The 24,204-nt window shown below is 42.7% G+C and overlaps 1 protein-coding gene across 1 annotated transcript in view; it reads left to right on the forward strand.

The window, feature by feature from the left end:
- Nucleotides 1–24,204, forward strand: part of ADGB (androglobin) — a 488,973-nt gene that overhangs the window by 368,493 nt on the left and 96,276 nt on the right. Inside the window, exons 26-27 of the mRNA XM_082252536.1 lie at nt 3,451–3,614; nt 12,262–12,373. Of these exons, the coding sequence (XP_082108662.1) occupies nt 3,451–3,614; nt 12,262–12,373 (276 nt within the window). The remainder of the gene's footprint in view (nt 1–3,450; nt 3,615–12,261; nt 12,374–24,204) is intronic.

Genomic DNA, 24,204 nt, shown 5'->3' on the forward strand with positions numbered 1-24,204 from the left:
TAATTTTCTACCAGCTTCTATTTCTGTACAATATGCAAATCGATATTTAAATGTGTAATTTATTCATTTGTGGTTATGAGTTGTGAAAAATGTTTTAACTGAAAAAAAAATACATTCTGTGAATATCTGTAGTTAAAGAAATATATATTTAATGTTAATAAGTGCAGGCAAACAGCTAAATACATAGTTGAAAAATATCTACAAACTGTGTTTTACCTGCCAAAAATGCAGGGCTTTTTTTCTGCCGGAATGTCGTGGAACGGCGTTCCGCCACCTCTGGCTGCGCTGTCCTCTCATCCTGTCACTGAACACAGAAGGCAGTGGAGGAAGTTTTCCTCCACTTGTTTCCTCCACCAGCTTCTGTGTCCTATTGCCAGGCACTCAGGACATGTGTAGAGCAGTGCATGTGTCAGTGGGTGCCCCGAATCCCCACACTGCGACCGCTGCTTTTTTTTTCTTTTCTGAAGCTTTGGGAGCCACGGCTTTCATCCCTTTCATCCCGCCCAGTGGCTCCTGTTTCGCCCAGCCCTGCGGCTCTTGCCCCACTCAGCTCCGCTCTGCTGCTCTCGATCTGCCCAGCCCTGCTGCTCTTGTTCTGCCCTGCGGCTCTCATCCCACCCTGCCCTGCCTCGCCTGTCAAATCTGTGCAGCTCAGAGCCGAGTGAAGTGTTTTAAAACTTTGCCCTGTAACACAGGTCTGACAGGTGGGGCGGGGGTGGGACTGCACTATGTTGGAAAAAAGCCCACGTGCTCTTAATGGATCAGTGACAGCTGCACCACAAGCTGTTGAGAGGAGATGAGTGAAAACTTTGAAGGGAAATGGAGAAGGGAGGTGAGTGGTTGTGCAGAGAGGCAGCTGTGGGGGAGGTGACAGCTGTGAACCGCAGTGGGGTGAATTTGTAAAGAGAGGGGGGCAAAGTTGTGATAGCTGGAAAGGGGGAGAGGTTGTGCAAAGCAAGAGCCGTGCAGTGGGGAGGTGGGGCAGGCGGTACATTGGCAAGAGCTGGAAAGGGGGGGGGGGGTTGGCAGGTTGTTTAGAGGTGACAGGGGGTGAAGAGGTGAATGTTGGAGGGTTAAAGAGATGAGAGCTGTGGATTGGGGTAATCTGTAGATGGGGGTGCAAATGTGAAATGTGGAAGGGGGGTAGAGACAAGCTTTAGTTGTGGGCTGGAGGTATAAGCTGTGGATAAGGGGGTGCAGAGTTGAGTTGTTGACAGGTGGTACAAAGGTGAGTTGTGGGGGGTGCTAAGGTAAACTGTAGACAGGGGTGCAGAATTAAGGAGGGATGGGGGAAGAAGATGTGTACTGCGGACAGGCGGAAGAAGTGGTAAGCTGCAAACAGGGGGAAGAAGTGGTAATTTGTAGACGGGGGGGGGAGGTGAGCTGCGGACGATGGGGGGGGGGTAGAAGTGGTGAGCTGTGGACGGGGAGAGGGAGAAGCAGGCTGCGGACGGGGTGGGGGGGGAAAGAATTGGTGAGCTGCAAACGGGGAAAAGAAGAGGTGAGCTATGGACAGGGGAAGGAAGATGTGAGCTGTGGATCGGTTGAGCTGTTGACATGGGTTGCAGAGATGAGGTTTGAATAGGGGGCACAGAGGTGAGCAATATATAGTTACATTGGGGGAAATATGCAAGTACTGTCGATTGTGCTGATTTTTTTTGTGCCCTGTGTGATACACACACCTCATCACTTCAGAGTACACTTTTCTGAGCCCTGTGTGTTTTGTGCCCCTAAGTGCGGTACTATGTGCCTTTCGGGGCTAGGCAGATTTGACGCCACTTACTACAACAACGGGGTTGGAGGTGGAGAGTTGACTGGGCAGAGTGAGTTCCGGCACCTATTCCCTGAGAAAAAAAAAGCCCTGCAAAAATGTATAATTCAGTTCAACTAAATTGCTTATGCAGATACCATATCCAGAACTTTAACATTTGCTTTTTTCCACTGCAGTCTAAGCTTTAGAACATAAACAAAGCATCATTATTTAATGAAAGAGAAGCAACTCCATGCATGAAGTTATCTCTGTGCCCTGTCTCCTATCTGGAAGCTTTACTTTTTTTGATTCATAGCACTGTGCAATGCCTTCTCCTTTCCAATGCTGAATGTTGATATTAAAAATGGCAAACATTAGGATTGTAGAATATTAAAAGAATGAAAGCACCACAAAGCTTGGATAAGTCCACTAAAAATTTTATTTGTCATGACAAAACAAAAAGCTAAAGTATTTCAAATGTTCAAACTCCCTCTTTATCGGGACTGAGAAGCAAGAAAAAATAGAATAGTATAATTTAAAATATCTAAGATTGCAGGGTTCTAGTTGTGCCTCTGAATGGCAGAAAGTAAAGGAAGTTATCAGCCCACAAGATTTCTGAACGAATCGGCAAGTATTTTTTCACTTATCGAACATGTTTAATAAAACACTTAAAGTGGTAAATTTAACCAAGCAAAAATGAACATATCAGAGGAGCTTAGTATTTAGATTTATATAACCTTCAAACAAATACTGTATAATGCAGCCATCAAATAAACTAAAAATAACATAAATGCCTGATTAGGGGCCTTTTCACAGTGATCAGTTTTTCAGTTAAAAAAGCGGATGTTTCTGCATTTTTGCAAATGAGCATTGTGAAAGCAACTAAAAATGTAACTTAAACGCAACTGACCGCTGTGAAGAGTTCCAAAGGATTTAAAAGGATGCATTTTTCTTCTGATTTTATTAACAGAAAAGCTGATCAAAAATTGATCAGGGTGTAAGTGCCCTAAAAGTTTAGTCATAATCAAATTTAAAGTGATTGTAAAGGCCTTTTTTTTTTCTTAAAATAAACATGTTATACTATTCTGCTCTGTGCTATTGCACAGAGCGGCCCCAAACCCCCTCTTCTGGAGTCCCCCACCAGTGCTCCATGCTTCTCCTCTTCTGTGTCTGCCCCATAGCAAACCTCTTGCTATGGTGCAGAAGTGTTGGCTCACTCCTGAGCCAGGCTGTGTGCATCTGTAGACACACACACAGCCCAGATCACCCCCCCCCCCTTTCCTTCCTCAAATGATTTGACTGGCAGTGAGGCTTGTGAGAGAAGGAAGAGGGGAGAGGAAAACTGAAGCCAGGTACAGCGCTGGATTCATACAGGACTCAGGTAAGTGTTTAAGGGAGGTGGGTGTGGGATTGCTGCTATTGTAAAGTTTTCTTACCTTAATGCAAAGAATGCATTTACAACCACTTTAAATCTTACTAAGCAGCTTGCTTAGGAATTCGTGACTGCTATAGAAGACCTCAGACGTAAATTAATTCCTATAGAACCCTTTACATACATACAATGTCCTTGATATCCTGTGTAAAGAATGTCTGTGCTCCAGAGTCCAGCACTTTTAGACATGGGAGTGATGTTGATTGCTCAAACTGCCAACTTCTCCCCACATACTGACATTTTTATAAACTAATATCTCTTATAACAGCAAGCAAAAGCCAGGTTTTGTCAAATGGAACAAAGAAAGGGAGGAATGGCTCAGGTGGAAGCCAGAGAAACAGCAAGCCTTCATCAAGACCTGGCAGTACAGCTGCAACACAACATACAGAAGAGAATGAAAGCAATGAAGGGAAAACACCCACCCCACAGCCGGTGAGAATTGATGGCGCTGTTTACTCTGTTGATTTTGACCACTTCATCCTGAATTAATTAAACCATAGTAGTAATAATCACAGCAGTGGAGGGCAAGGAAAAAGATTTGGGAGCCCCAGAAATGAATAGAAGCCCGGCATATTTCTTAAGACTACTCTCTATCTGAAACTTAACAAAAACATTTTTTTAACTGCAGAAAGTAAGTTGATATTGCAGAGAAAATCATTTTTATTTCCTGTATAAATACTGTACTTTGTAGACACGCACTTTTTGCAGCGGAAAAAACATAGTAAATTGTCAATGTGCATAAATTCAATAAAATACTAATGATTTTTACAAGAAGGGGTTGCTAGCCTCATATCCAAACCCCAGCCTGGAGGAAAAGGGTAACTTTTTTGTCCCTGTTCTAATAAGAGATGGAATATTTGACCATACAGCCCCAGTTATACCTATGGCAAAGTATGGATACCTTTTAAAAAAATATATTAAGTTATAATTCCATATATAAATAGTAGATATTAGTGTGCATTACCCTTAAATAATCGATTGGATAAAGTACCTATAATCTATAAAGTATTAAGTGCTCTGTCAAAGTGTTTAAAAAATAAGTTGTAGAAATACATACTCAATAAATATATTGCAGCACATCCTAACATAATTCATCAACATATTTATATAAAGTGCAATAGTGTAGAACATCCATAAAATGCATCGTGCAAAAGTTCAAGACTGCAACAAATATTCTATGTGCAAAACAATCAATCAATAACATCAAACAAAAGTGAGTAAGTCCTTAACCTCCCTGGCGGTGATCCCGAGCATGACTCGGGGTTGATTTTTTCTATCAGGAGCGGTAACCCCGAGTCACGCTCAGGGTAGTATTGCAGAGTGCCAGCGGAGCCCCATTAGCTCCCAGAGTCAATGCACTTACCTTGTCCCGGCGATCCAGCGATGTCCTTCGCTCCGATCGCCGGGTGACCGGCGTCTGACTTCCTGGTTCCATTTCCTGCGAGCAGAGGCGGCGCACGGGAGCGGAACTGGGCGGGAGTTTTGAAAAGTGAAACTAAAATAAAAGCGACAGCGACCCTGAGGTGCTCGCGGAAGTGAGCGATAGCGAGTCATGCGGTGATTTGTCGTCTGACACTGACACGGATCTGGCAAGTGACAACGGCGATGACCCTGCACCTGACCTGAGCGATGTGCGCACTTGGTGCGCTATTGATTGCGATGCGGACCAGGTAGCGCCCCCAAGATTGCGTGACAATCCTCTGGCATACCTGCAATTATTCCTCACTGAGGAGGTAATTGAAATTGTCACGGAGACGAATCGCTACCAAGAGCAGCAATCCGCTACGCTGCATGCCATGCTTTCCCGAAGCAGAAAGTGGGAACCGGTGACGAAAGAGGACATGTGGCTGTTTATGGGACTCCTCTTTCTTCAGGGGTTGGTGGGGAAACCGTTCCAGAAATGGTACTGGACCACCAACAGGTTACTGGCCACTCTGTTCTTTGGCACCGTGATGTCCGAGTATCGCTTCTCCCTGATTATGAAGTATTTCCACTTCACGAACAATGAGGAGTTTGATGAGGCCACGCATCCTGCGCCCAAACTGAAAAAAATCTGGGAGGTATGGAAAATTATTGTGGCCAATTTCCAGCGGACCTACGTGCCAGAAAGGGACGTCAGCGTGGATGAGAGTTTGATGGCCTACAAGGGTCGCCTAAGCTGGATTCAGTACATCGCATCCGAAAGAGCGCGGTTTGGCATCAAATCATATATGCTCTGCGAGTCATCCACAGGGTACATATGGAATTCGGTAATTTACACCGGCAAAGGCACTAAATTCAACCCCAGGTACAGCGGCTATGGGATGGCCACATCATCCGTCCTTACACTTCTGGAGCCATTGCTGAACCAGGGATATTGTGTAACCACGGACAACTTCTATACGTCCCCGGAACTATATGATGTTTTGCTACAAAATAGAACTGACGCATATGGTACCGTTGGGCCTAACCGACGAGACATGCCATCTTTGTTTGCCAAAAAAAAACTAAAAACCGGAGAAATGGTTGCCTGGCAGAAGGGTAAGATGATGGCAATGAGATGGCGAGACAAGAAGGATGTGTGTCTCATGAGCACTGTGCACACTACCTCCACTGCCATGGTCCACACAAAATGTGGGAAAGATGTGCTGAAACCACAGGTCGTGATTGACTATAACAAAACAATGGGAGGTGTCGACAGAGCCGATCAGGCCATGACCTTCTATCCCTCTATGCTAAAAACGCTTACATCCTGCACAAAGCCAACAGTGACAAGCCTCTTGCTCATTCCGAGTTTGTCTGGAAGGTGGCTGAGCAGATTTTTGTAAAGCACCAGACACCATCAGGAGTTGTAAATAGACCTGGACGTCGCGCTGTTGACGTGGCCAACCCAGAGCGTCTGACCGGCCGTCACTTTGCAGACTATATCCCGCCAACTGCAAAAAAGGCAGCACCGACCAGGATGTGTGTTGTTTGCTGCTCAAAACGCGATAGAAATGGAAAGAAAGTCCGAAAGGAAACCAGGTTCCATTGTCCTGATTGTGACGTCGGACTTTGTGTAGTTCCTTGTTTCAAGATTTATCACACGCAGCATGTGTATTGAATTTTCTTTCTTTGACAAATTTCCTTATTTACTGCATTATTGAATAAAATGACATTATTTATGAGATTATAATTCATGATTTTGTGTTTCAAAATTTATCATATCTGGGATGTCTACTAGAGTCTTGTTTTGGTCAGGTTTAAGTCAGTAATTACTAAGAATTGTAGGCCTATAATACATAACACCAAATTTCCATGCAAATAATTGTACCGCTTTTGGTATAAACTTCCAGACATAATCATACCGCCAGGGAGTTTAATAAACATCCAGGTGTGTCCCTTCATATCTAGGAAGTGCAGAGTGCAAATATGCAATTTTCATAGAACATACTATGTATCCCTTCACCAGTGTAGGTAGCTGGCACCACTGTGCTCTCTAACTTCTCATCTCAATTAATAGTATTAGTACTTCCTTGGATTAGCCATAATCTTTTTTCACCACTAGATGTCCTCAGCGCTCTTGTTGCCAATACTATGTCAGCCCTATCGCTGGCTGATGTTCTCAGAGGTCGTTCGGATCACTTGTCACCATATGTTAGTAGATAGGGGTGTAAAAGGATACTCTCATAGTGTAGTATATTCAAACCATTTATTAAATCAGTGCAGCAAACACTCACAACTGATGAAATCCCCTGAAGAAGTCACGTGATCCTGACGTAACACGTAGGGCATAGACGGAGTTTACCGCAGGTGACGTTTGTACTGCTACAGGCAGGAAGCCTGTGAGCTATCGCCAGACGTTTTTAACTACAGTTGTGAGTGTTTTCTGCATTGATTTAATAAATGGTTTGATTATACTACACTATGAGAGTATCCTTTTACACCCCTATCTGCTAACATATGGTGACAAGTGATCCCAAGGGTCTCTGAGAACATCAGCCAGTGATACGACTGACATAGTATTGGAAACAAACGCGCTGAGGACATCTAGTGGTGGAAAAAGATTATGGCTATTCCAAGGATGTACTAATACTATATATGCTGATTTCAAGTTTAATTGAGGTGAGAAGTTAGAGAGCACAGTGGTGCCAGCTACCTACACTGGTGAAGGGATAGACTCCTCTGGATCAACTGCGGGTATAGGATTGTGTACATGGGATTGTATGGTTGGGTTTTCTTTACTGTTTTTTATTTTTTATTGGTTGAGCCAGATGGACTTTTTTCAACCTGACTAACTATGTAACAGTGGGGGTTATTCATTAAAACTGAAGAGTGCAAAGTCTGGTGCACCTCTGCATAGAAACCAATCAGCTTCCAGGTTTTATTGCCAAAGCCTAATTGAAGAAGGTGAAGTAAGAAACTGATTGGCTACCATACACAGCTGCACCAGATTCTGAGTGCACCAGGTTTAGTAAATCTCCCCCACTGTAACTTAAATGCTCATTATAGATTTGCTCACAAATTCTTCATCGATGGATTTTTATAGTTTGTTCATTGAAGATTGCATTTTTGCACGTTGCACTTCACAGGTGTGAAGGGACATACCTGAATGTTTATTAAGGACTTCCTTTTATTTGATGGTATTGATTGATTGTTTTGAACATAGAATATTCATTGCAGTCTTGCACTGTTGCACAGTGCATTTTATGGATGTTCTACACTATTGCACTTTATATAAATATGTTGATGAATTGTGTTAGGATGTGCTGCAATATATTGCATTTTTTAAACACTTTGACAGAGCTCTTAAAACTTTCATAGAATTTGCACTTTATAGATTATAGGTACTTTACCCAATCAGTTCTTTAAGGGTAGCGCAACACTAATATCTACTACTGTATTTACATACAGTAGTATGTAAGCATTAGCATTTGAGTGTTAGCAGCAACCTTATATTTATTATGTATCGGATTTATTTATCCATTCTCACATATAGTGACAGTGCGAGAGTTTTTTTACATTTATTATATAATTCCATATATAATGCTTTGACACTGTCAAAACCAAGCTAAATAAAGAGAGTAATGGTAAAACTAAGCTGTTATCAAGTAAAACTTTGACTCAGTTATTGCATTATCTTTGCAACCTAAAAACTTTTTAAATGACCTCTCAACATTATGTGTGAACTTTTTTCTTTTGGTAATGAAACACTATGAAATAATTTTTATGCCTATTATTGATTGCAATTACTTTGTTAAAGAAACTGGGCTGTTATGGTAATGGCTTCTAATACTGAATAGAAACCTTGAAATGGATTGACATAATATGAATCAGCTTTCAGATTTCAGTTATTGGGTATAAGCCTTTCTTTTCTGTAATGACCATGATCTTATTAAATGTGAATTAATGCACAGTGCAATGGAAGTTATGCCTGATAGTTTAACAACATCATCCAATTGGACAGATTATAAAGATTATAAAAATATAAGACTGGGTCCAATTATACTAGAAGAGCAATCAAGTGTTAACCGTTTTACTTGAATAGCCACATCTAAAGCATTAAAGTGATTGGGACCCAGCACAGTCAATTACTGCATAAAGGGGCAAGCAATGTATGGGTTTACATAGTTTAGATTGCAGTCAACTGTGAAAGCTAAAACTATTCTGTGTGGTATGGAGAATTAATTATAGGGTACATTATGCTTTGTCTGTAGGCTGTAATTGTTTCAAATACTTTGTAGTCAGCTCTGTAATGGACTTAAAGTTACCCTGTTGCTATGCTTTTTTAAGCAGTCTGTAAAACCAGAGTAATTAAACTTAGCAGTCCTACCACAAGTGACACCAGTCTTACTCTCTTGTATAGCTACACCAACCACTGTTATCTTTGGCATCTAACAATTTCATGTGTTTTTGGATGGTCCTCTGCTGCAGACTGTGGCTGCCCTGCTGGCTTCCATGTTGCTAGTTTTCCCATGCAGTGATTTAGCAGCCAGGTGTCACAGGAATGCAGTCATCAGTAATAAGTAATAAGGGCTAATAGGTATTATAACAATTATTTTATAAACTGCCTTTTTTTTTTTTTCAACAGACCTTTTATTTTGCAACAGATTTTCTTTAAAGGAAACCCGTACTAAGAAAAATATGTAATGTGACATGGCATAACTTACCTTATTTTAAAAATGCTAATTTCCTGGCAGATTTTGGCTTCAATAGTCAACCTATAGATTTAGAACAACAATGAAACAAGTGAAGTCAAGTGTAGTCAATACCAGTGAATATATTGAATACATGCATGACAGCCAAGTAAGCAATTGTAACCTAAATATTTCTGTCAGATTTCCTATAAAATAGTATACACTTGTTGAAGAAAAATAGAACATCAAAGGTGTTGCAATGTAATACTGGCTTATATGTACAGAATGTCGATTCTGAAACTTTATGTACTAAGAGGATTGTCCTAGTAGAATGAATAGCCAGGATAAATCAACAACCTTCAGGTTTACACACACACACACATATATATATATATATATATATATATATATATATATATATATATATATATATATATATATATATATATATATATATATATATATGTAGGACTGCCCCCTTGGGAGCTGCTGATAATGGATTCCTATAGGTTACCCATAGCAACAGTCTGTGAAATCTTAGTACTTTAACACTTGGCTCAGTCAATAAACAGTCCAGAGGAGTTGCTTTTTGTATTTTATTTGGAACTGGGATGGGAGAAGGGATGAGTAGGATACTCCAACTTAGTAACTATGCACAAACTTGAGGACGTCTAGCATGCGGTCTGTGCGGCAAGGCCGCTAATCACTGTGCCACTGAGGTGAAGATTTAAAAGATGGACTGTACTTTAGGTTTCTCTTCAGGGTCTAACTTGGTACCACCTTTCTTACTCACTGTGTGGGCTAGCCCCTGTCCACTGACTCTCCCTGGAGTGGTCCCCTTCCTGGGCACACCCCGGGCAAGCTCCCTGGTACTCACGGACACTGTTTTTCCTCAGGTCGCTCTGCCACTGCTCCACAATCGGTATCTTGGACCTCCTGGCTCAGCACCCCACTTTTGGTCCACTAGGCCGACTGCCTGTGACCACTTTCCACACTGACAGGAGAAGAGACAGCCGTCACCCTCCTCCTGGGACCTGGCTTCCCGCCCAAAGTTGCCCTGTCACATGTGCCCCTGGCTTCTATGACCAATCCCAGGATGCACTGCAGTTGTGCCCTTCCTACTGGGACAGCCACAAAAGCCTGTGTGTCACTGGCTGGGTTTCCTCCACTGTCCAACAGGCTCCCCTATTGGATACAGTGGGGACACTCCCTCAGACCAAGTGAATCACACCTGGACACATGTAACAGGCAAAACTAGAAATCCTGCTCCCTGATAAGCAGAAGAGCAAACAAATGCCTTTCCCTAGCAGCTGTCTAGGAGGGTGCTACATATACTGTATATATATATATATATATATATATATACACTATATTACCAAAAGTATTGGTGGGGCGCCTGCCTTTACATGCACGTGAACTTTAATGGCATCCCAATCCTAGCCCATAGGTTTCAATATTGAGGTGGCCCAAATATAGCAGCTTCAACTCTTCTTGGAAGGCTGTCCGTAAGGTTTAGGAGTGTGTCTATGGGAATGTTTGACCATTCTTCCAGGAGCGCATTTCTGTTCACTGGAACTGTTGTTGTTCACTGGAACAAAGGGACCAAGACCAACCCCTGAAAAACCACCTCACACAATAATCCCCCCTCCACCAAATTATTTGGACCAGTGCATAAAGCGAGGTCCATAAAGACATGGGTGAGCGAGTTTGGGATGGAGGAATTTGACTGGCCTGCACAGAGTTCTGACCTCAACCTGATAGAACACCTTTGGGATGAATTAGAGCCAGACCTTCTCCTCCAACATCAGCGCCTGACCTCACAAATCTTACAAAATGACCTGAACGAAATAACAGAGTGGGCAACTGCATGGCAAATGAGGTTTAATGTGGAGAAATGTAAGGCATTGCTCTTGGGGGCAAAAAACATAAACGCAAATTATGCTCTAGGGGGGAACCTCTGGGCAAACCCAGGATGGAGAAGGATTTGGGGGTTCTAGTAGAAGATGGACTAAGCAATAGCATGCAATGTCAAACTGCAGCTGCCAAAGCCGGCAGAATATTAGCATGCATAAGGAAGGGGATATATTCCAGAGATAAAGCTATAATCCTGCTACTTTATAAAACCCTGGTCTGCTCACATCTGGAGTATTCTGTCCAGTTCTGGCCACCAATCCTCAGAAAGGATGTGCTGGATCTGGAGAGAGTCCAAAGAAGTGAAACTAAACTAATTAGGGGATTGAAGCACCCTAATTATGAGCAGCGATTACAAGCGCTTAATTTATTCTCCTTGGAGAGGCGACGCCTGAGAGGGGAAATAATAACGATTTACAAATACCTCAATGGTGATCTCAGCATAGCAAAAAAAACTAGTCTCAAGGAGTGCAAGAGGACAGATGGCCGCACAATGAGATTAGAGGAGAGACGGGTTTACCTTAAGCCGTGTAAGGGGTTCTTCACTGTAAGGGCAGTGAGAATGTGCAACTCTCTTCCACAATTGGTGGTAGCTGCGGGGAGTATGGCTACTTTTAAAAGACTCTTGGACGTGCATCTCACAGGTCACAACATTCAGGGTTATGGGAAATGTTCACACCACTGACACACACACACACCTGTACAGGTTGAACTGGATGGACTGTTGTCTTTATTCAACCTTAACTGCTATGTAACTATGTAACTAAATGCGCTTTTGGAAGAATGGTCCAACATTCCCATAGACACACTCCACACTAAACCTTGTGGACAGCCTTCTCAGAAGAGTTGAAGCTGTTATAGCTGCAAAGGGTGGGCCAACTTAATACTGAACCCTACAGACTGACTGGGATGCCATTAAAGTTCATGTGCTTGTAAAGACAGGCGTCCCATTACTTTTTACTTTTGGTAATATATAGATATCTTTTTAAAATCTCACAAATGTGCAATGATTTCTTTCTCAAATAAAATAACTTAAAAGTTTGAGTTATCTTTGATTCCTCGTATTTCTGCAGGCACACAAGTACATTATACAAGCTGCGGTATTATATAAAAGTTGGATGCTTACAGAGAGCCAGGCCGCCTTTGTTCAATCCCTTAAAGAAATGGAAAAACAGGAAATGAAAGGTAAAGTTTTATATTTTTTTTGTGCGTGTATGATTTCACTAAAAAAATCTCTCAATGTTGACATAAATGTTTGATAGCTAAAGTTTTACATAGTTACATAAGTTGAACTCCTTAAAGGCAAAGTTCAAATAATATCTGCTATAGATAGAAAAGCTGAGGGTGGAGTTTTTCAATCTCCTACCTAATCTAAATCGACGTTTCTGCAACCACAGTGGCCAGGTCCAGAATTCGCCAAGTCCCTGCTGAACCAGTCCAATTTCAATCCACGTATGACCGGCTTAAAAATAACATTAATTCAGGCATGTCAAACTCATATAAAACAGTAGACTGAACTGGGAGGACTAAACCTTTAGGAGGCAATGTTATGTCTATAGGCTGTGTTATGTTTACTGAGGGCCTTTTTAACCAATTTACCACCGGAGGATTTTGCTGTCTTACGTCCAGGCCACTTTTTGCGATTCGGCACTGTGCGACTTTAACTGACAATTGCGCAGTTGTGCGACGCTGTACCCAAACTAAATTTATGTCCTTTTTTTCCCCACAAACAGAGCTTTCTTTTGGTGGCATTTTATCACCTGTGCGATTTTTACTTTTTGCGCGATAAACAAAAAAAGAGCGTAATTTTGAAAAAATAACAATATTTTTCACATTTTTTTATATGAAATTCCCCCCAAAAAAATGTAAAAATCAAAATTTTTTAAAATTTTTGGCCAATTTGTTTTCTGCTACCTATGTTTGGTAAAAAAAATCACAATAAGCGAATTTTGATTGGTTTGCGCAAAAGTTATTGCGTTTACTAACTAAGGGAAAGATTTCTGTCATTTTTGGTGTTTTTTTTTTTAACGAGTAATGGCGGTGATCTGCAATTTTTTTTGCGGGACTGCGACATTGCGGCAGACAGATCGGACCCTTGACTGACATTTTTGACACTTTTGGGGGTACCAGTGACATTTCTACAGTAATCAGTGCTATAAATATGCACTGTTACTGTAAAAATGACACTGGCAGGGAAGGGGTTAATTTTATTGGAGAGGGAGGGGTTAATGTATGCCTGGTGCTTACTAACGTGTGTGGGGGGAGATGACTGAGTGACACAGGGACAGATCGCATGTTCAGCTATGCTGAACCCTGCAATCTGTCACTGTTTGTCACTTAGGAGATCCGCCCGCTTTGTTTACACAAGCGGGCGGATCTCCAAACTCGATTCCCCGACGATCGGGGAAGAGCAGCGGCGATCGCAGCTGCTCCTCCCCTGGCCCGACTCCCGCTGTGACTGAAAACAGCGGGAGCGAGCCTCTGGCGACGCGCGAGCAACGCCCACAAGGGGAGGAGTCCAGCGACGTAGGTCTACGTCGCTGGACAGAATCATGCCACTTTGCCGCAGTACAGTCCCAGTGACTGGTCGGCAAGTGGTTAAGTCAAGAAAAAGAATATGGCACTTAGGAATTTAACATTAGAGTAAAAAAAATACCATAAAACATTTCTCTAAGTATTTGGATGTAAAATTATATAATGAAGGATAAGTTATCAACTGGATTACAGATTGGGGTGCATTATTTTTCTCTGATACTTGAACCACTGAGGATTGCATGTGGCGCTGCACTTTGAGAGTGGCCCGGCAGTGGGGGGAAGAAGTTGGGGGGCCATTTTGAGTATAAACATCCCAGGCCAGAATGGATCACCAAAGCCTAAAGAGAGAGAGAGGGTAGATGCTGGATAAGCCTGACACAGGCTGCTACAGCCTGACCAGCGAAAGCAGTCAGGCTTAGCCAGCATCTACCCTCTCTCTCTCTCTCTCTCTCTCTCTCTCTCTCTCTCTCTCTCTCTCTCTCTCTTTTGGCTTTGGTGATCTATTCTGGCCTGGGACATTTGTAATCAAGGAGCCTCCCCTCTATGGCAATCATGGACTTTTATCTTGAACATTCCATGACAATTTGGTCTTTTGACATATATGGACACTTAAGGTATTGAGGACCTACAGTATCTCACAAAAGTGAGTACACCCCTCACATATTTGTAAATATGTTATTATATCTTTTCATGTGACAACACTGAAGAAATGACACTTTGCTACAATGTAAAGTAGTGAGTGTACAGCTTGTATAACAGTGTAAATTTGCTGTCCACTCAAAATAACTCAACACACAACCATTAATGTCTAAACCACTGGCCACAAAAGTGAGTACACCCCTAAGTGAAAATGTCCCAATTGGGCCCAAAGTGTCAATATTTTGCATGGCAACCATTATTTTCCAGCACTGCCTTAACCATCTTGGGCATGGAATTCACCAGAGCTTCACAGGTTGCCACTGGAGTCCTCTTCCACTCCTCCATGACAACATCACAGAGCTGGTGGATGTTAGAGACCTTGCGCTCCTCCACCTTCAGTTTTAGGATGGCCCACAGATACTCAATAGGGTTTAGGTCTGTAGACATGCTTGGCCAGTCTATCACCTTTATTCTCAGCTTCTTTAGCAAGGCAGTGGTCATCTTTGAGGTGTTTGGGGTTGTTATCATGTTGGCATACTGCCCTGCGGCCCAGTCTCTGAAGGGAGGGGATCATGCTCTGCTTTAGTATGTCACAATACATGTTGGCATTTATAGTTCCCTCAATGAATTGTAGCTCCCCAGTGGCGGCAGCATTCATGCAGCCCCAGACCATGACACTCCCACCACCATGCTTGACTGTAGGCAAGACTCGCTTGTCTTTGTACTACTCACCTGGTTGCCGCCACACACTCTTGACACCATATGAACCAGATAAGTTTATCTTGGTCTCATCGGACCAAAGGACATGGTTCCAGTAATCCATGTCCTTAGTCTGCTTGTCTTCAGCAAACTGTTTGCAGGCTTTCTTGTGCATCATCTCTAAAAGAGGCTTCCCTCTGGGGTGACAGCCATGCAGACCAATTTGATGCAGTGTATGGTCTGAGCACTGACAGGCTGACCCCCCACCCCTTTAACCTCTGAAGCAATGCTGGCAGCACCCATCGTCTATTTCCCAAAGACAACTTCTGGATATGACGCTGTGCATATGCACTCAACTCCTTTGGTCAACCATGGCGAGGCCTGTTCTGAGTGTAACCTGTCCTGTTAAACTGCTGTATGGTCTTGGCCAACGTGCTGCAGCTCAGTTTTTAGGTCTTGGCAATCTTCTTATAGCCTATGCCACCTTTACGTAGAGCAACAATACTTTTTTCAGATCCTCAGAGAGTTCTTTGCCATGAGGTGCAATGTTGAAATTCCTGTGACCAGTATGAGAGTGTGAGAACACCAAACTTGACACACCTGCTCCCCATTCCCCCCCATGAGACCTTGTAACACTAACGAGTCACATGGCACTGGAGAGGGAAAATAGCTAATTGGACATTTTCACTTAGGGGTGTACTCAGTTTTGTTGCCAGCAGTTTGGACATTAATGGCTGTGTTTTGAGCTATTTTGAGGGGACACACTGTTATACAAGCTGTACACTCACTACTTTACATTGTAGCAAAAGTGTCATTTCTTCAGTGTTGTCACATGAAAATATATAATAAAATATTTACAAAAATGTGAGGGGTGTACTCACTTTTGTGAGATACTGTATATCCAAGGTGGTGACGGAATATGCTTTATGTGTAACGTGGAACATTTACTGGTGTGCCAGGGAGGCGTCATTTATGTTCACACACATACTCTGCCTGACTTAATACAAGAGGTACCTATGTGCCTGTGAAGCCAAAATGATCTCATATAGTCAGTGAACATTTACCCTCCTCTGGACCACATTACCCCTGATCTTCAATAAGGGGGTTTTACCAGTATGAGTTAACCAATAATCTGTCCTTCATTCACCACATACCTTTGTGTATCTAAACTTCTCTAATATCTGATAGTGATATTATTTCTAGATGGGTGGACTGGAGTCTACATGCATAAGAACTTACCTGGGATTATTTACATACATATTTATATGGTCAAGGTATTCTGCATATGCATACAAATCATATGGATATAAAAAAAAGTACCGGTATATGTTTGTTATGAGAGAAAGGTGGATGCATGTTTTTAGGTGTGTGTGTTGGGGTTTTGGTACCATTTGAATTATACAATTTTGCATTTGTTTACTTCTATTTTGATAAATTAAAAAAATTATAATTTAATATAGTCCAGTGAGTTGCGGTATATATGTTGTTTATTTCTCTGGTGGTCAAGTTAGATCCACCCAAAACTAAAAAGTGAAACAAATCTTCCACACAGATTATATGCTCTTGACTGCTTTTTTGTATGTTTCATACATTATTTATTCTAAACTCAGTTTAGGGTGAAGTATATACAGTGGAACCTTGGTTTACGAGTGCCTTTGTTTACGAGCATTTTGAAAGACGAGCAACATTTTTTTTAAAAATCTGTCCTGGTTTACGAGCACTGTCTTGATATACGAGCAGTTTTATCCACTAAAAGCATGCCATCCCCTCTGTTAATGCCCCTCTGTCACATAACATTATGTGTCCCAGTGCTTCTACTGTATATAAAGATGCCTATATACTGTTTTAGAGTGTTTCCCTGCACTTACTTTGTACGATTCCTGTCCCTCTGTCACTCTCAGCTCTCCGTCCTGTCTGTTCTCCCCGGCGGGAGGGGCCGATCACTCCTCCTGACGTCATCTGAGGAGGAGGGGGAGGAGAGCAACAGAGCAGGGCTGATGAGTCACACAGAGCCAGACACGCTGTAATACACTATAAATCGGCTGTTATATACAATACAGACACAGGGGCACATAATGTTATCTAACAGAGGATATGGCATACTTATACTGTACAGTTATGTACTTTATATATAATACAGCATATCTTTTTATTTATAACATTAAATGCTTGTGGAACGAATCATCTGAGTTTCAATGCTTTCCTATGGGAAAACTTGCTTTGATATACGAGTGTTTTGGATTACAAGCAAGCTGCTGGAACCAATTATACTCGTAAACCAAGGTTCCACTGTATTTGTTTTTTTTATTGATTGCAATCATCATTGGATCATCATTTGTGTGTATATGGAAGATTGAGTTATAACAATTTGTGGAAGTTTTTTCACTTTTTAGTTTTAGGTGGAGCACATATATTCTTTACTGATATTGATTTATTTCTCAACTTTTTGATTTCTGAATCGTTGATTGATAATTACAATGGATTTCAATTTCCAGTTTTGGTTGGTGCATATATTTATTTTTAGAAGTAGCACAACACATTTTAGTTTTTCAGCTTCTGGCGAATGTGGGAACACATTTAGTGTTTGCAGCTGCTTCTAATTAGGTTGATTTAAGTGTGGTGGCAGCGCACAGGATTTTTTTTTTGTTTTTCGTTTACTTCAAACGTTTATTTAAACCTGTTTACAGTTCTGAGAACCAAGAAAAGGCTTTCACCATCTTGGATTTAAAGGCTTCAGTGCCTTTGTATATCTTTAAAAATTTCAGAATGAATCTGCTTGGTCAGTTATTGTCTCCCTTGATCACAGAGACTTATTAGTATACATCGACATAAAGGATGCATATTTACACATTCCCAACTTTCCTAATCATTAGCAATTTCTTCACTTTGCGTGAGGAACAACCACTGTTAGTTTGTGGTCCTTCCTTCCCTTCAGCCTTGCATCAGTCATAAGAACATTCACAAAAGGTCCTTGCACAAATTCTGGGTCTTCTTAATCTAAGAGGCTTTTCAGTCATTAGATGTCTGGGAAATTTATTGCTTTGGAAGTAAAACCACCAGCCCTGGACTACAATCTGTCAATTATGATGTGGACTTTGGAGGACTTTGGATGGATCCTGAACTTTGAGTAGTTATCTTTGATTGGATCACATCACTTGAAGCACTTTGGCCTTATGCTGGAGATCTTTCTACCAGAATCAAATTGAATCCTGACATCTAACTTCTCTACAGAGCTGCATGTGAGTGCTTGAATTGATGTCTCTGTCATGGTGGTTTCTGCCCTTGGCATTGTCGGAGGGTAAGGTTTATTTTTCATATACATTGGAGGATGGTTGTGATGAACGCCAGTCTTCTGGGTTGGGGTGTAGTTCTGGATCATGTGTCTTGTCAAGGTTGTTGATTGGTAAAGAAATCCAAATTTCCGATTGGCATCCTGGAGTTTCAAGGGATTTGTCTGACAATACTTCATGGGAGTGTTGCAATGAAGATGGAAGTAGAGTTTATTCTGTCTTGGGCAGAGCTTCATGTTATAGTGCATATTCCTGAGGTGGAGAACTGGCAGGTAGATGCTCCATGTGGAGCTTATAGCATCTTGTTTCAACAAGAAGCTAGACAGATTCATGTCTAGGGTAAGGGATTTGATGGTGGATGTCTTGATAGCGCCGTGGGATCAGTGTGCTCTAAGCTATGCCTTTTTTCCTCTCTGGGAGCACTTACCTCATCTACAGTGCCTTGAAAAAAATATTCACACCCTTGAAATTTTCCACATTTTGTCACGTTACAACCAAAAATGTAAATGTCTTTTATTAGGATTTTATTTGATAGACCAACACAAAGTGGCACATAATTGTGAAGTGGAAGGAAAATGATACATGGTTTTCAAAATCTTTTACAACTTAATATCTCAAAAGTGTGGAGTGCATTTGTACTCAGCCCCCCTGAGTCAATACTTTGTAGAACCATCTTTCGCTGCAATTACAGCTGCAAGTCTTTTTGGGTATGTCTCTACCAGCTTTGCACTTCTAGAGAGTGACATTTTTGCCCATTCTTTTTTGCAAAATAGTTGAAGCTCTGTCAGATTGGATGGGGAGCGTCTGTGAACAGCAATTTTCAAGTCTTGCCACAGATTCTCAACTGGATTTAGGTCTGTACTTTGACTGGGCCATTCTAACACATGAAATGCTTTGATCTATACCAGGCATGTCCAACCTGCGGCCCGGGGGCCGCAGGCAATGCGGCCCACTGCCCCCTGACAATTTTTATTTATTTTTTGCTGAGGAGGAAGGAAGTTGGGTGGGGGGGCACGGCCACAGCGGCTTCCAACTAACTATAGGCAGAGGCTGCCTTGGAAGGGATCATACTCTAGTTGTGGTAAATTAGTGCTGGGGGGGCGCGGCAGCGCGGGAAGGGGGCAGCGGCGTTTTAATACTTATATACCTTAACTATATAATATAAATTTTATATGAGGCTCGAGAAAATTTCTCTACATGCAATGTGGCCCAGAGAAGCCAAAAGGTTGGACACCCATGATCTTGCCATTCCATTGTACCTTTGGCTGTATGTTTGGGGTTGTTGTCCTGCTGGAAGGTAAACCTCTGCCCCAGTCTGAAGTCTTTTGCAGACTCTAACAGGTTTTCTTCAAAGATTGTCCTGTATTTGGTTCCATCAATCTTCCCATCAACTCTGACTAGCTTCCCTGTCCCAGCTGAATGGGAGCATCCCCACACAACTTGATGTTGCCACCACCATATTTCACAGTGTGGATAGTGTGTTCAGGGTGATGTGCAGTGTTAGTTTATTGCCACATATAGCATTTTGATTTTGGGCCAAAAAGCTTGGGATATTTTTATAACCTAACCCTGCTTTAACCACTTAAGAACCACCCACAATACTGCGGCAGGGTGGCCTTTAAGCGCAAAATCACATATATATACGTGATTTTGCTTTAAGGCTCTAGGAGCCGTGCGCGCGCTGCCGGAGCCGCGCTCCCACTGTGATTAGACACAGCGGGAGCCAGTCCGCGGGAACGGTGCCGTGATCACCTCCAGCTTTCCGCGATTATCAAGGAGACTGACAGAACAGCCATCTGCCTATGTAAACAAGGCAGATGGCTGTTCTGTCAGACAGGAAGGGAGAGATCGTGTGTTCCTAGTAATCAGGAACACTGATCTCTCTCTTACTGCAGTCAGTCCACTACCCCCACAGTTTGAAAACATTCCTTAGGAGTGCACTTAACCCCTTGATCGCCCCTGATGTTAACCCTTTCCCTGCCAGTGTCATTTATACAATACCAGTGCATATTATTTAGCACTGATCACTGTATTGGTGTCACTGGTCCCCAAAAACTGTCACATTGGGGGGAGATTTACTAAACCTGGTGCACTCAGACTCAGAATCTAGTGCAGCTGTGTATGGTAGCCAATCAGTTTCTAACTTCAGCTTCTTCAATTAGGCTTTGGTAATAAAACCTGGAAGCTGATTGGTTTCTATGCAGAGCTGCACCAGACTTTGCACTCTCCAGTTTTAATAAATAACCCTCTTAGTGTCAGATTTGTCCGTCGCAATGTTATAGCATGTATTGCATGTTCAACCAAAGATTGAACAAACTCATTGATAAAGTCGGGAAAACCGTACAATTCTTCTCCAGTGCATCTGATTTGCAAACAGATTTGTTCATGACTAATGTTTGTAGTTCTGGCTCACAGACATATTCAAATGTATTAATTGTGAAGTGCTGAAGAAGTGCGTCATCAAGGATACACTTCGGAACTGTTTTATAAGACAGAAGGAAATATCGCAGATGTTGCCCAGTAAAACAATTTTGTTCCTTTTCTCCCTTTTTTGTAATTCATCCCCTTGGTGAGCAGAATACTGGATCACCGTGCTTGGGTGGAATACAAATGTGAATTGGATTGAATAGGAGAGGGTGTAGTACACAATTAATATTCTGTGTGGTGTAGTTGGCGATGTTTTGCTGGAGCTGGGTCATCATAGTAAAAGACTTGCAGAGGGGTTGAGGGGAGATTGGGAACTACAACATATGCGTAACTGCATCAAAGGTGCATTAGCCATCATGTTGCTTACCATAGATCCAGTCATAATTGTAGGTTCAATATTGACCCTGACCCTGCATTACCTTTTCCTAAGAAAAGTTATCATCCTTGTGCAGGGCAGCCAGTTGTCAGGGCCAGATTAACGTAGGGGCTATTGGAGCTGCAGCTCCAGGCCCCTACCTTTTATATAGGCCCCGGGTTGGCCATATTCACTGTTACCGCTCTTCTGTCACTTGTAAACACAGAAGTCTGGCTTCTATGCTCGCTTCCCCATGCAGCTCCCTCAGAACCTCCCCACACAGCAGGGCAAGGAGGGACAGTTGGCGATGCATGGATGTGTTTATGGGCTTCAGAGACAGCATCCCATGTTGAATTAGGCATGCATGGCTGCACCCTTCCTCCTCTGGGTGCATGCCAAGGCACGGCCCTTAAGGCCCTTCAAAATCCTTAGCACCAAGCCCATGATGCTCTTAATCCGGCCCTGACAGTTGTGTAACTGGCCTTTGTAGTCCTCAGTCTACAGGGCTAATTTAATGCATAGAGTAGGTGAATCCCTTCTATGTCTGTTCCTGCTCATATCATGTGATGGGCAGTGCATGCAATTTACAGCCTAGTCCTGCTCTGCTGCACCTTACAATGCACTGTGCATTGTCTACAAACCCACTTACTAACCTTAGAGCATAGGTCATGTCCCTCTCGTCTCCCCCTGTCGCTCTCTTATCTATTCTCTTTTATTGCCCAATCCTGTCCTATACAAATTCCGATGGAATAGTCCTGGAAACATAGTTTGTGCCTGCCACTTTCTTCCTGCCTGGTTCATTCAGCCCTAAACCCCAATAAGTCCACCACTCTTGACAGCCCCAAAAATAGACTTAAAACTCCAGCCCCCTCAGTCCCAGCAGCTCACACTATCATTGTTCATCCCCCTGAACTTCCACAGTAAGAAGAAGACCTGGGCACTGGGCTCTCTGGCCAGCTTTAGCTAATCTCACTGGCTGGCTGGAGGGGAGACAGGCTGATTCCCAACAGAAACACTGGGGAAGTACCGCAGTTATAGAAGTGGAGTGCAAATCCAGAGTGGCACCCATCTCTGCCCCTAGCAGGAAGCTGTTCCTAGAAACACATCAACTGTGATGCCTGCATTCCCTGCACATTCGTTCCCGAACCCATACAAAACAAAGCTGACTTTCTTGCATCCCCACTCTGGTACCACCTTTCCCAGACCCCCTGCTGCACAAGTCCAGTCTTCTATAAAATGGGAGCCCAAAATGTGTGCGGTAGGAAGCCTGGGAGTGGTGATGTGGGTTGACATGCAAGAGAGCCAGCATGGCATGAAAGTGTAACGTTCATGCATTTTTGTTTGTGGATGGATTTACAGCTGCAGAATTATTACACTTATTGACAGTAGGAGATTGGTTAGTAAGAATCCCCTGCGGGGTACTTATCACTTAGATAGGTTAGGAATAACAGTGTCCATTGGAGAAGGGTGATCCCGTAGCGAGATACGGATCACCAGCGAGGTTTCCGGCTTTAGTTCAGCAAGGAAGGTATGTCAGCAGCTCCGACTTCTCAGGCGTAGGTGCGATGAACATGTGGGTTTGAACGAGCGATGAGTGAGAGCAAACCGGCGATTGAAATAGCCGCTCACAGCGGCGCTCGGCAGTGATGTCATCCGGTCTTAAAGGTGTATGCGTCCTTTGTTATACAAGATGGGACGCAAAGAGAGGAGAAATATGGGAACAAGGGTACCATAGGTACCGGAACATTACAGTACCCCCCCCCCTTAAGGCCGGCTCCGGAAGGCCTCTAGAACTGGTTTTTCCGGATATTTCGAGTGGAAATTGCGAATCAGTCTAGGGGCATGGATATCGGAGGTATCCAGCCAGGTGTCATCTTGGGGCCCATAATTCTTCCATCGTACAAGATACTGGAGTCTTCTTCTATTGAAACGGGAATCCAAAATTTCTTTTATCTCAAATTCTTCTCCACCCTCCACTTGTACAGGAGGTGGAGGTGAGATAGTAGGCCTTATTCCTTGGTTAGGAACATGGGGCTTCAGTAGAGACACATGGAAGACAGGATGTATCTTGAGGTCTGCTGGCAATGTGAGTTGTACTGCAGCTTTTCCAATAAGCTTCTCTATTGGAAAAGGTCCCAGAAATAGAGGTCCAAGTTTTTTACTAGGGATCTTTAGTCTCAGATTTTTTGTAGAAAGCCAAACAAGATCCCCAATGGCATATTGGGGAGAGGGTTTCCTACGGAGGTCGTAGTATTTTTTTTGTTGGCTATGAGCATGAGATATGGTATTGTTGAGTAATCCCAGAGAATCCTTTATCTGGGCAAGATAATCAGATGCTACTGGAATACTTGATGGTAAGATACGTGGAGGAAGGAGTGTGGGATGAAACCCATAATTCAGGTAAAACGGACTTTGCTTAGTAGTGCTATGAGTAGCGTTGTTATAGGCGAATTCCGCCAGTGGGAGGAGATCTGCCCAATCGTCCTGTAGATACGAAGTATAGCAACGCAGGTACTGTTCAATGCACTGGTTAACTCTCTCTGTCTGTCCGTTGGTCTGAGGGTGGTATGGAGAAGTGAGGTTACGCTCTATTCGCAGTATCTGACATAGAGCTAGCCAAAACTTTGAGATGAATTGTGAACCACGGTCAGACAGCAGTGTTTTTAGAATACCATGTAACTTAAAGACATGTTTCACAAGTAATTCCGCTGTTTGTTTGGATGAAGGTAGTTTTCGGATAGGGGTGAAATGTGCCATCTTGGTCAGATGGTCCACTGATACCAAGATGGTGTTGAATCCTTTGGAAGGTGGTAGTTCCACTATGAAGTCTAAGGATACACCTTCCCACGGAACCTGGGTTATCGGTAAACTACAAAGCAATCCTGATGGTTTTGTGTTGTCAATTTTAGACCTAGCACAGATATCACAAGATGAAACGAACTTTTTTACGATTGTCTTCATGTCTGGCCACCAAAATTGCCTAGTGAGTAGATTGAGAGTTTTAGTCATACCCATATGTCCTGCCATAGGTACATCATGCGACAATTCTAGGATCTTGGTTCGCATAGTAG

This window comes from Pelophylax lessonae (assembly GCF_965119305.1).
Source record: "Pelophylax lessonae genome assembly, chromosome: 3".
In the NCBI taxonomy this organism is placed as follows: domain Eukaryota; kingdom Metazoa; phylum Chordata; class Amphibia; order Anura; family Ranidae; genus Pelophylax; species Pelophylax lessonae.